At 44.7% G+C, this 12,123-nt stretch overlaps 1 protein-coding gene across 1 annotated transcript in view; it reads left to right on the plus strand.

Annotated features, from left to right (window-relative positions):
• trit1 (tRNA isopentenyltransferase 1) overlaps positions 1-4,216 on the plus strand; it is a gene marked incomplete at its 5' end in the record, with an annotated part of 34,545 nt that extends 30,329 nt beyond the window's left edge. The window contains 3 exons of the mRNA XM_080485673.1: positions 2,883-2,992; positions 3,515-3,632; positions 3,720-4,216. Of these exons, the coding sequence (XP_080341799.1) occupies positions 2,883-2,992; positions 3,515-3,632; positions 3,720-3,931 (440 nt within the window). The 3' untranslated portion in view covers positions 3,932-4,216. The remainder of the gene's footprint in view (positions 1-2,882; positions 2,993-3,514; positions 3,633-3,719) is intronic.
• Positions 4,217-12,123: the final 7,907 nt, after the last annotated feature.

A 12,123-nucleotide genomic window follows, 5' to 3' on the forward strand; every position in this document is an offset into this window, starting at 1 on the left:
TCCTAAACAAGAGTGATGATGGAGGGAGGAGAGAGAGGTAACCATCCAGCATCTGGCAAGCCTCCTGACACTGTCGCCCTTTTTATTTACCAACACGACGCACACTCTGCCCTGTGGGAGGCTGGTGGTGTTGAATTGGATGAAAGGGAAGAAGAAAAAAGTAGGGACATGGATAGACAACAGGAGGGCAGTCGATGACTGGCGGGGTCGTAAGCCTTTATCAGACCACCTGAAAGACAGACCGCCAACTGTGCATCTGGCATAGGTATGCCAGGTGGCACCCGCCACCTGCCTGCTATTGTGCCGCGAACACAAAAGGCTTTCCATCTGACTCGGAGACACATTCAGGATGCGACTGAAATCTGAAGCTTTGTTTAACAGTAAGTACAGTTGAAAATGAGTTACCGCCGAGCTGTTTAAACACACAGATGAAACACATAAGTGTCCCTTCAAAGACCTTTCAAAATACATCTTTTTTTTTTTCCTTGTAAAAAGTAGAACATTTCCCTTTGGACCAAACTGAACCAATTCTTACTTGGAAAGAAGCGACTGAAATACCACTTGTCAGGTAAATTGGTTTTATAAACTAAGCTCTTGGGTGTGGCCGTGTGCAGACTCTCGCTCTCACTCTCTCTCGCTCTCTCTCTCTCTCTCACTCTCTCTCACACATGGTTTTCTGGCAGGGTCAGTTCAGTTAGCTGTATAGAAGACCAGACGTACAGTTACTCCGTGTTCCTCTGCAATATTAATCGGGCGGCCCGTGCGGTTCCCAGCAGAGTTTGCAATTTGAGTCTACCGGGCGTCTGCTGCCCTCATACCCACAGTTCAGCGTGTGTGAAAAGGATTAAGCCATAATTGAGTTGCCTAACACTACTTTACAGGTTAATGAGATTCATTTACACAAGTGTGGCTTTAGCACATAGAATTTATAAACCAAACAGGCAGGTGATTTGAACTGAAGCCAGTTTTGTATCTTCTTTGACATCAGTGGAGAGTGTATTGCCCCTGTACTGTACCCGCTACACAGTGTTTTGCCACTTTCAGGTCAATGCAGTGGTGATCTTTCTGTCCAGCACGCATATTGTTTTATTGTTTTTGTCCAGCGACTCGCATGTGTGCAGAAGTATCTACTCCAGCCGTGATGCACAGTTGGGGGGAGTTTGAGGAAAAGTTGCGTTGTCCCTCTTTTCCACGTAGATGTAGCGTCAGAAATACACTGAACGCACAACGTTTTGAAAACGCTCCGACTCCCTACAGCTGTGTGCATCTTCGCACGTGACTCGGCTGTGGTGGGGAAGATGATCTGGCGTCCTCTACTTCCCTTCTGACATGTGAGCTGTCGTGCCATCTTGGTTTGTTGCGCTCCAGCAAGGTCTCACTTCCACCTTTCGTAGAGTATCCTCGTTTCATCTAACACTCCTTTACCTGAAGCCACACTCAAAATTCCAAAGTACACTAAAGACAATTCTCCCAACTCTTGATTTTCTGATTTTCCAGGTGAACTAAATCCCAAAAGTCCTGAAAAATTAGGTGTATTGATTACAAGTCTGGTTGCATTATTAACTTGATGAAACTAAACTGTGTTGTAACTCGGTTAACTTGGATAATTGATCAAATGCTATTAATAATGGAAAGAATCCGTTTCCCAACACAGCCAGATTGGTTGGTTAGTAACCAGGTACTAGACTAGATCCTTCTTTTACTATAACATGCTGACTGAATTTACAGCCATTGCATTACAATAAATGTTCATAAGTCAGGTTTTACTGCATCAGTTTTGAGATCTTTTTTTCTAAACCCTTGGATCAGTCCGAGTTGTGTCGTTTCAGCGCCACTGTTTAAGTTCAATGTCATTACAGTTTGTGCCCTCCTTACTCTCTGTGATAACGTGCTCTCTGGCACGGAGGTTTAACCTCTGAAGAAAATCAAGCAGCCGTGTTTGAAAAGCCAGAAAGGTCATTTCAAATCGTGGCTGCCAGGGTCTGATGGTATTTGTCAAAGCCACAAAGACTCTTCAGCTGAATGTATAAATGTTCCGCTCCCCGTACAATAAAGATGTGGTTTATCCCTTTTTCCTGAAATACAAATGCAGAGAGAGCGCAGCGCAGCGCACGCTCACATTAACCCTTTCTTTTCCACCGGCTGGATGATGATTAGATATGACTTTGCAGGTGTTAAAAGTCACTTTCTCTACATGTGTGTCAGTGCAGGACAGAGGATCATGATGCACTCAGACAGACAGATGGGGGGGGACAGAGCGGAGTCTGGTGCTGCTGTTTAGTGCTGAGGCCTGGCCTGCAGACTGCTGACTGATGCAAAATAGAAACACGGGGGTGTAACAGTTAGAGAGAGAGAGAGTGAGTGAAAGCCAAAGCAAGACTGATGGTGAAAGGAAGAGAGATGGTGCACAGGAGAGAAGGGTGGGAGGAGAAAGGAGGGAGAGACATTATCGAGCCAGTGTGAGTCAGCAGGTTGACGGAGCCTCAGGGTGCGGCTCCGGCACATCACGGCTTGTGTGCATTTCCCAGTTTGCACTGGTCCAGCTCAGCCTTTCTCAATGTTCACCCAAACCCTCTAAAGTCATTTACAAAGGAAGTGTATTGACATGCAGCATCATTTAATTATTCTACGTTTTAATGCCTACGTGAGTGTAAAATTATCTTTTCATACATCAAATAGCAGCTTTATCATTTACGTGACTTGGTTGCGGTGGGTGGCAATCTAAAGGTGGTGGTCTGGGGCGTTTCACCCACCCAATAACAATAAATCACCAAGACGGATTCAAATATCAGCCTTGAAGAGCCTTGATTATGTTTATTGGCAGCCTGCGTTAGCATGATGTGTGCTTGACCTCACCTCTGTGTTTGTGTGTGTGTGTGCAGGACCAGGAGACAACATCCCGGCGGTGTACGGCCTGAATGTGACGGATGTGTCGAGGTGGGAGGAGACCGTGCTGAACCCTGCACTGCAGATACTGGACAGTCTCATTAAGGTGGGGCCCCAATAGACCCGAGTGACAGCCTTCTTGACTGCTGCAGGGAACTTTATCTGTCTTTTTTTTTTTTTTTTCCTGCTTTTTTAAGTCTGTATCTATTAGAAATCGACTTTTTTCTTCACATAGGAATCTCCCTTTGCTTCTATGGTCTTCCATGACAGTTATCTCTCATGTCCCATTCGCCACTGCGCCGAAAACCACTAAATGCAAGCTGCATTGTTTTCACTCCGAACTAAACAAAGGCGGCACAGAGCCTCCCTCCTGTGTGATTCTCAATAGCATGAAGGCTTTCCTGCATCACCGACGTGACATGTAACACAAGAGTGTGGAGTCCTGCCATGGCAGCCAGTCTTGATTCAGCTGTGTGAACGATGGAGGAGCCATATCGCACCAACACATGCTCGTCTTCTGTTAATTCTCTCCCGCCGCATTTCTTCTTTGATCTTTGATTTTGTGTTTGGACATGTAAACTAGATAGGTCCTAACACACCCACGTGTGTTTCTGCTCACTCTTACTAGGGTGAAGAGCCGACCGTGGCACCAATCGCAGTACAAGGGACACAGCGGAGAAACAAACGGAGCCACAACACGTGTGACCTGTGTGACAAGCTCATCATCGGCGACCTGGAATGGGCAGGTGAGGCACGTCGAACAACCTGGGAGGAGCACAGTTCTTCACAGGCGAAACGGCTCGGCTCGAAATGTCTTCATCTTTCACCTGCAGCTCACCTGAAGTCCAAGAAGCATCACTATCACGTGAGGAAAAAGCGGAGGTCCGATCCAGCCTGTGTTCAGTCCCACAGTAGCGGCGCCGCTGCAGGAGAGTCGCTCTCAGAAGACCCCGGTGGATCTGTTGCCCCGGGCTGCAGCGAAACCTCTCTGGACGCCTCCGAAGACGCCTCGGCGACACACAAGGAAGTACCTGTGACTCTCTGATGCTGGACTGCATTCGCTTTCATTCAGGCTGCTGCCTCCACCAGTGACTGCAGGGCTCCTTACAGCTCTTACAGGGCTCCGCTCCTGCTGTCTGTGGAGCTGAATGGAACTATTAACACTTTTAATCCAAGCTGGATCATCTTTCATTAGACAACATTGATCCTCGAAGCACTTTACTTTTTGTATTTGGACTTTGAAGTGAAAGCGGGATATCACATCCATCATTTCATTGTTTGCTGCCTGAAAATATTTATTGTTTAAGATAAAGATCTATTTTCCTACTCGTACGCGGTGTGCCTTAACTGAATTCTCATTCTATATTCTTAATTTAATGAAACTCATCCTCATCCAAAGAGATTTTTATGCTTCAACACAATCCCATTTCACTTTGAATGAAGCCAATTATTCTGGAACTAAGTCGTTTCAGGAGGGGGGGAAAAAAAAGAAAACACAAATCTTAAAAGTGAAAACGAGATGTTTTTTTATGTCATCAGCAATAGCTTCGTCTTCATCCCTTTGAGCTCCAGCAGTGGTTTACTGTGCTTTGTTTGCCTGCTGCCACCTTGTTTTATTGCCATGAATTACACCTCTCTGGGACTTTGTTTGATAATGACTAGTCGCCTGATTTATGCCGTTGTCTTTCAGCCGGGGCTTAGCCCAGCTCATTCCTGCCCTGCCAGTTGTGTAAACCTTCAGTTCAAAGTGTGTTCGCGGCAGTGATTGCAGGTGTTTGTTCTTGAAGTACCTCTTTTCAGACCAAGGTGTGCTGCGTCCGCCTTGCTTGTAAAACCGCTTACACAATACCTGGCGCGGCTCCAAAGGGCTTCTTTAGACGCTCCCTTTTCCATCTTCTCACCTGCCGCGCTCTTTCTTTCTCACCTCTTGGAGATCACGCCGCTTCTCACACATTCCTGGTCACCACCCCCATCGTCTCTTCCTTTAACGTTTTCAACCTTGGAAACCGCTTCTTCGTGCACCTTCGGTTCACAGGCTCCCACCACTTGACCTCATCAACATGACTAAAAATACTCCCAGCAATATAATTGTGTGTGTGTGTGTGTGTGTGTGTGTGTCCCACATTCCCTCTTTCTGAACTGGGTCAGTCCTCAAGCTTACTGGGGGCTTACCATACAGTAGTAAGGGAGTCACGTTGATAGTAAAGGTCACTGTGCAACTAGTGTCTGTTTTATAACCCTTCTATCTCTCTCTCATCCAACTTGTTTTTCTTTCCTCTCCGGTGATGTTTGTTCCATCTTAATCATCTCTTTAATTGCACAGATCCAAACAATGAGCTCTCTGCATGAGGGAAAGATTTGTGCTACTCAGTCATCTGACTCTTTCAAATGTCTCGCATTCTCGGTGGTGACTCCACTATGTGTTGGTATGTTCTTATCTGGAGAGCCTCGGCGAGTCTGGCTTGGCACCTCCAGGCACTGCTGAATCACGCCGCGGTTTCAAGAAAGCGGGCTTGCGCAATTCCGTGACATAAAGCCCCTTGAACCTTGCGGAAGTGTAGAAGGAGAGCCTCAGCCGCGGTCACAAGGCTAATTAGTGCTTTGCGTACTGCGATGCGGAGGATCATCTACGGACACACACACATGCACATACGCACACACACACACACACACACACACACACACACACACACTCGATGAGTTCATTACGGACTAAACAGGCTTTGAAATAGGAAACCTGCACCCCTCCCTGTCCCCCTCCCACACACACACACACACGCTCAAAAGTCTTTTCAGAGTGGGGCCCTTTTTGCATTGAGTTCTTGATTTGATGACTGCTGTGTGTGTTTGTATGTATAGCTGCATCAGTCAGCGAGCCACACAATAATTCACCCAGTTTCACCGCTCTCGCTCTCTCTCGCTCTCTCTCGCTCTCTCTCGCTCTCTCTCAGCCCTGTAACCGCTCAGTAGCTGTGTATGTTCACAGAGCACACACTGTCCTATACATGAGGCCCGGCACTGGGGGAACTGCAGGCTGACTTATGTAACACATGCTGCAGTCTATACATGCTCGCTGTCTGGCCTGTTTACCATGGAGCTTTAGAGTGAGGTACTGGCTTTACACTGCGTGCACTGTCTCTAAAGTGTGCCGAGCATTAACAGTTTACACAACATTTTTTTTTTCCTGTCTGTCCTTAACTGTGGCTTTTGCATGATGGTGGATGACAAAAGACGCAATGAAATGACCATTGACTTTTTTTTTTTTTTCCTCTACAAATTTAGGGATACAAGAATCTCACTATAGAACTATATTGTTTTCATTTTGAAAACTTGTTCATGCATTTCTTTTCATCAGGCTGGACAATTGTAACTGTTTACAGGTGCAGCTCAACCAGAGTCCTCACCAGCACAAAGAGGGTGGAGCACATTACACCTGAGCATCAATCTCTGCACTGGTTGCTTGTGTGTGAAAGGATCCACTTCAAAAACTTACTTCTGGTCTATAAAGCTTTGAATGGTCTCAAGTCTGAATACATCGCAGATTTACTTGTAGAATATGAAATATCAAGACCGCTGAGATCCGCAGGAAGAATTTTACTCAGTGTTTCAGAGTCGGAAGCAAACAAGGTGACGCAGCTTTTAGTTCCTACGCTCATCACCTGTGGAACAAACTTCCTGAACACCTGAGGACTGCTGACACACTCACTTCTCTTAAATAGGGATTTAAAACACTATTTGCTCAGGCTTCCCAATAAACAATAGATTTTACTTTGTTTATTACCTTCCTATTAATAAAGTTTTTATATTTAATGTCCCTTTCGCACCTTTCTTGATTGTTTTATTTTTTTCATGCATTTCATAATTGTAATCACTCAAGATTCTTAATCACCTATAATATATTCTTTGTAAAGCATTGGTAATTGCCTTGGAACTGAATGGTTCTTTATAAATACATTAACGTTTTGTCTGGCCTCCTAGAAAAATATCACAGAAATAAATAATTTGTAAAACAAACGGCGAGTTTTTTTTATTATTTTTTTAGGATCAAACTTTTGTGCGCCAGTCAACAAGTGAAGTGCTTCCTCGTTCCTCCGCTAGGTGGCACTGACGCGGTCCATCTGCAGCTTTTTCTCCCAGCGAAGAGGTCGAGCCGATCCAGGCCGTGTTAGCATTAGCTTTAGCGGCCGAGGACTTAATCAGAGATAAATTTAGCTTTGGAAAATAAATTCAAACCTTCTGTTGTAGTGCAACACGTCGTTTGTGGGAAATAGTGCCCCACCGTAAGATGTCACATCGGAAAACGTGAGTGTTTTGATATTTTTCCTTTACTGGTTGGATGTTGCGATCAAACAATTAGGTTTAGTTCCGACTTCAAGATTATTTTCTAATAATTCAATGTTAATTTGTCGTTCTACGGCAGACATTTTGTAGAATAGCTGCAATTGGTAGAAGGAAATGTGCACAAGTAATTGCTTATTTTATTACGTTATGAAATAATCGGCACGTGATGGCACGGTTCTCAGAACCAGCTCTGATTGGGCGATAGGAGCGTGTAGGCGGGGCTTGGAGGCCGCCGCTTCAATGAAGGCAGATTTATTTGTTTACTGTAGCAGCATTCAGACTCAAGGCAAGTTGTTGGGCTTCAAACAGAGCAAATAATACTGATTTAAGGCAAAATTAAAAACAAACAAAAAAGAGCATCAGCAGGAAGTTTGTGCCAAAAGCAATCACAGCTATTTTTCCTGAGTTAAGTTCTGAAGCATCCACTCATTGATTATATTTATCCATTTACTCTCAGCAAGGGCTGTGGTCATTCACTGACACTGATATATATAATATATATATCCTCCATGATCTGAGCCGGGTAGCAGTTAGTTGTTAAACAAAACAGGCCCAAGGATGGTGCCTTGAGGAACCCCACAAGGCATTTTTGTTCACATTCATAATTACCTTTTGACACAGAATAGTTACTATTTTCCAAGTGAGGTTTAAACTAATTTATTGAAGTACCAGTACCAGTACTTTTTCAGGTCTTTTGAGCAGTATGTTGTGGTCAACAGTGTCAAAAGCAGCATTCAGACTTAGTAACACTTTAATTGAAATTCTAAACATGTCATTTCTCACTTTGAATAGAGCATACTGCATTGATTTGATGAAAAATCGAAGTTATTTTTATTCAACATCATAAAAACTGTGGGAAACTGACTTTTTTTTCTCCCTGAATTTCCTAGTTAATTTAAAATAATTCTCAAATTGTGCTTTTTCTTACCACTTAGTTCATCAAGTCAGATTGTTATTTGTTGTGTAAATCTAATGTGCTGCTTCCATTCTGGTAAAATGTGGAGATGGTGTATGGTTTTTATAGACGGTAAACAGATGGACCACTTTCTTCTGAATCACAGTCCACATTCATTGTAATCCACAAATGGTCCACTCACAATTACTTCATAAATATTGACAACAGCTACTCATCCGTTTGTTTTAGCGTAAAGACATGGGAGTTCATTATAAACGACCTTTTAAATTTGGCTTTTTACAGCACCTGGACAATTTAAAGTTTTTCAAGATAGACGGGTGCAGTTGTCACGGTTAATAAAGCCTCCTGGCACAAATTGCGGGAAAATGTCCCAAACACATTTTAATTGGCTGTCCAGCTCTGACAAATGTTCTGTAATCCTGTGTTTCTTTCTAGACTAATTTTGCCAAAATCACATCTCTTCTCAGGGCACACAAGGTCTGCAGCCTTCAGCTCCGTGTTTTCACAAGGTCCACCTCAACATCATCCTTGATGCTTCTCTGAGGTAGCGTGCTCGCATTGCTGCGTCCCGTGTCTCGTCTTGGGTTACAGTCTTGCGTTATGTCTACAGTTACTACAATATTGTGATCCCTGGTAAACAAGCCAGAAGGTTAAGTGCTTTTATTGAAAAGAAATGTTGATGTTTTGGGTTGTTTTGTTTTTTTCTTTTGAGTTATCACTCTCTGCGATGTCAATGATGCTGTGTGTGTGTGTGTGTGTGTGTGTGTGTGTGTGTGTGTGTGTGTGTGTGTGTGTGTGTGTGTGTGTGTGTGTGTGTGTGTGTGTGTGTGTGTGTGTGTGTGTGTGTGTGTGTGTGTGTGTGTGTGTGTGTGTGTGTGTGTGTGTGTGTGTGGCCTCTCAGCCTCACACCCCGCTGTAGTAGTGTGTCATCCAGTGACTGCGCGTCTAGGTAATTTGAAGTCCACTTAATCCTAATCTCTAATCCCATTTGACTAAACATTCCCTGCCATCTGGCTCTGGCGAGACGAGGAAAATATTCACACGCACCGACGCATGCGGGCAGACATGCGAGTGGCTAATCAGATCGAGGCGCAGCTGCAGTCGGACCCGGGCAGCGAATGCAGAATCTGAACGTTCCTGGTTAAAACGGAACTGGTAGACACCACAAACCACTTCATAATCTCAGCGTGCGGAATGTGAAGGACTACGATTATCTCTTGCTGTCGCTGCCGGCAAAGACGGCTACAAGTATTAAAAGGTCATTTCAGTGTGTCTATTTGAGCCTCATATTTGTGTCCTCTGACATTGTTTTCCCTTGCAAAAAGATCGGCGTGTGCCTGTGCATGCTCAGGGTCAGTGTCACGCCGTGTTGTGAGGAAGGAAGGAGACGAAAATTCTGGAGTTGCGTAAGTGAGCGAGAAACACAACACTCTCAGGTGTGACTCAAATCAGATAAGAAGGCATTGTGTTGTGGGCATGCGAGAGGTTTGTGTTTGTCATGTTTCATATTACCAATATGACAGAGAACACGCCCACCACTGCCGCTTCACGCCGCTGTGGTTTCCCTAAACGGAGGAGTGTGTGTGTGTGAGACTATGCATCATAGATTAAACACACACACACACAGTTTGCAGCACAAACCTGAGATGCAGTTTTTCTAACATTTCACTGTGTTGTATGCATCCTGCAGCAAGTGCAGACCATTATTTATTGATGCGAGTGTGTGTGCGTCTATAGGGATGAATGTGGAGTTCAATGGGTTCATGCGACTCCCTCGCTCTCTTTTTGTCATGCTGTCTGGTTCCTCTCGCGCCCGCCGTTCACGAGAGAGCGACAGAAGGAAGCGGGAGATGTGATCAGATGTGAAAAGCCTTTAAGGAGAGTGTCGTAGGTGCAGTGTATGCTCGGCTTCCTATAGTCTCTCTGTCCTTCTCTCACTCTCTCTCTGCTGCATATTTCCTGCCTGGTTATGTAATGCGGGGGCCGCTCTCTACTTTTCTTTTTTTTTTCCTCCTCTCTTCCCTTCTTATTGCTCCCTCCCCAATCCAGTGCCTGACATGCCTTCCTGTTTTTCCACCAACCCTGTGAACTCTTTTCCCAGGGCAGTTCCTGGGAGGGCACACGGTGCATATTCTCCTTTTCGACTGTCTTCTAAGCTTGTTTTGGACATTTATTGTGTCTGGTGGTTTGCTCAAATGTTTTTAAGTCCTCACACTCTTCAGTGAGTCCTCTCCTGGGTGTGTAGGCTCATAAAGCCTGGTGTGTGAGAACCTGCGCTCGTTTTTATGGTGTGTGTGTGTGTGTGTGTGTGTGTGTGTGTGTGTGTGTGTGTGTGTGTGTGTGTGTGTGTGTGTGTGTGTGTGTGTGTGTGTGTGTGTGTGTGTGTGTGTGTGTGTGTGTGTGTGTGTGTGTGTGTGTGTGTGTGTGTGTGTGTGTGTGCACTGTGAGCCATGTACTCACCGTACAATGTGTGAGACAAAGAGTGCATTTATGTGTGTGTGTATGTGAGAGAGAGAGAGAGAGAGAGAGAGAGAGAGAGAGAGTGCATCTGGGTTCCTCTGTTGTCAGTGAGTTGAGTGCTGGAGCCGGCTTTTTCCCGCCAGTGCGGCGTTTTGTGGGAGGGGCTTTGGCTGGGATCAGCAGCAACAAAGAGCCCGAGCTTCCCGCCCGTTATGCAAATAGGCGTGCGAGAGGGCGTCTCCGGGCTCCTCCCCTACTGCAGCACTTAACACTTCTGCTGCCAGTGTGGAAAGGCGGCGTGCGAGCAGGAGATGAATGGAGCTCCACGCCAGTCTGCAACCCGGCGGTTAAAGCCACTCGCACTTTGGACTACAATCTGGCCTCCTGCTTGTTTTATGAAGTCTTGAATACTGAATCAATTTAGGATTTGAAGTTCTTTAAGATGAAGTTTAGGATAATTAAAAAACGGGTTAATGTGTGCGTTTTATCTAATTTTGTGTGGATTTTATTCTCTTTCGAATCTTCAGCCTTGTCTCCCTACAACAGCTCCAGGTTAAACTCCCGTTGTCCGTCCATCCGTCTTTACGGCGAGTTGTATTAACCGACTTGAAGTTGCACATGTGGTTTGTATTTGCTCCGCGCAGTATTTATACGGTCATATTTTACCTGAGGCCAGGCTGGAGATGTCGCGTACGTTATGTTTGTGCTTAGGTAAAGGACCGTTTTGATAAACCAGGTAACATAGCCGGCCTTGTTCTCCACTTTCCTCACTGCTGTCCAATGTTGGAAGTGATGTGTTTTAAAGGGACATGTTACTGTAGCCCGGCTGTTTTGAAACAGATTCACATTTACATCATGTTTCCCTCTATACACCGCTTTCCTCTATTTGTCCGCTTCTTTCTTCCTATAAATTTGACTTCAGCTCATCGAATGCGGATCAGCATCACAATAATGTGCAGATTATTATAATAATTGACAAAAAACATTAAAAGACTGTTATTTTTTTCCACTATCTAGTCACCATTTAGTTGCTGTTACTTGTAAAGCGGCTCCACGTCCAATAACTTGTACAAAACTAATTAGGACTGAGGACACACACTCCGCCTGTAAGATTTCTCTTTGCTGTTTTACCTCCTTTCACAATTTTTCCATGTTTCAGCCTCCCGCCCAGGGTGCTATTTCATGGGGAGGTGTATCCCTGCTCCCTCTAGTCTAAATATCCCTTCTTCTCCTACTTAACATAACTTAACCACAAATCAAGTAGAACGTGAAGCATTTTGGATTTTCTAGTGAAAGCTAAAGTACATTTCTTTAACCTCTTCGGCTTTTATCACAAATCCCCGTCAACAATAACGAGAGAGCCTCACGCAACATATATATCATCTGTTTTAAAATGCTTTTAATTCTGACATCTAATTCTGCACATTCTCATGAAAACCTCAAGCTGACGTCCTGAACTGTTTCCACTCTTAAACCTGCACTGTTAGTCAAACATTGGCGGTCCAGTGTAAGGCCTCCCA

This window comes from Lipophrys pholis (genome assembly GCF_963383615.2).
Source record: "Lipophrys pholis genome assembly, chromosome: 17".
NCBI lineage: Eukaryota > Metazoa > Chordata > Actinopteri > Blenniiformes > Blenniidae > Lipophrys > Lipophrys pholis.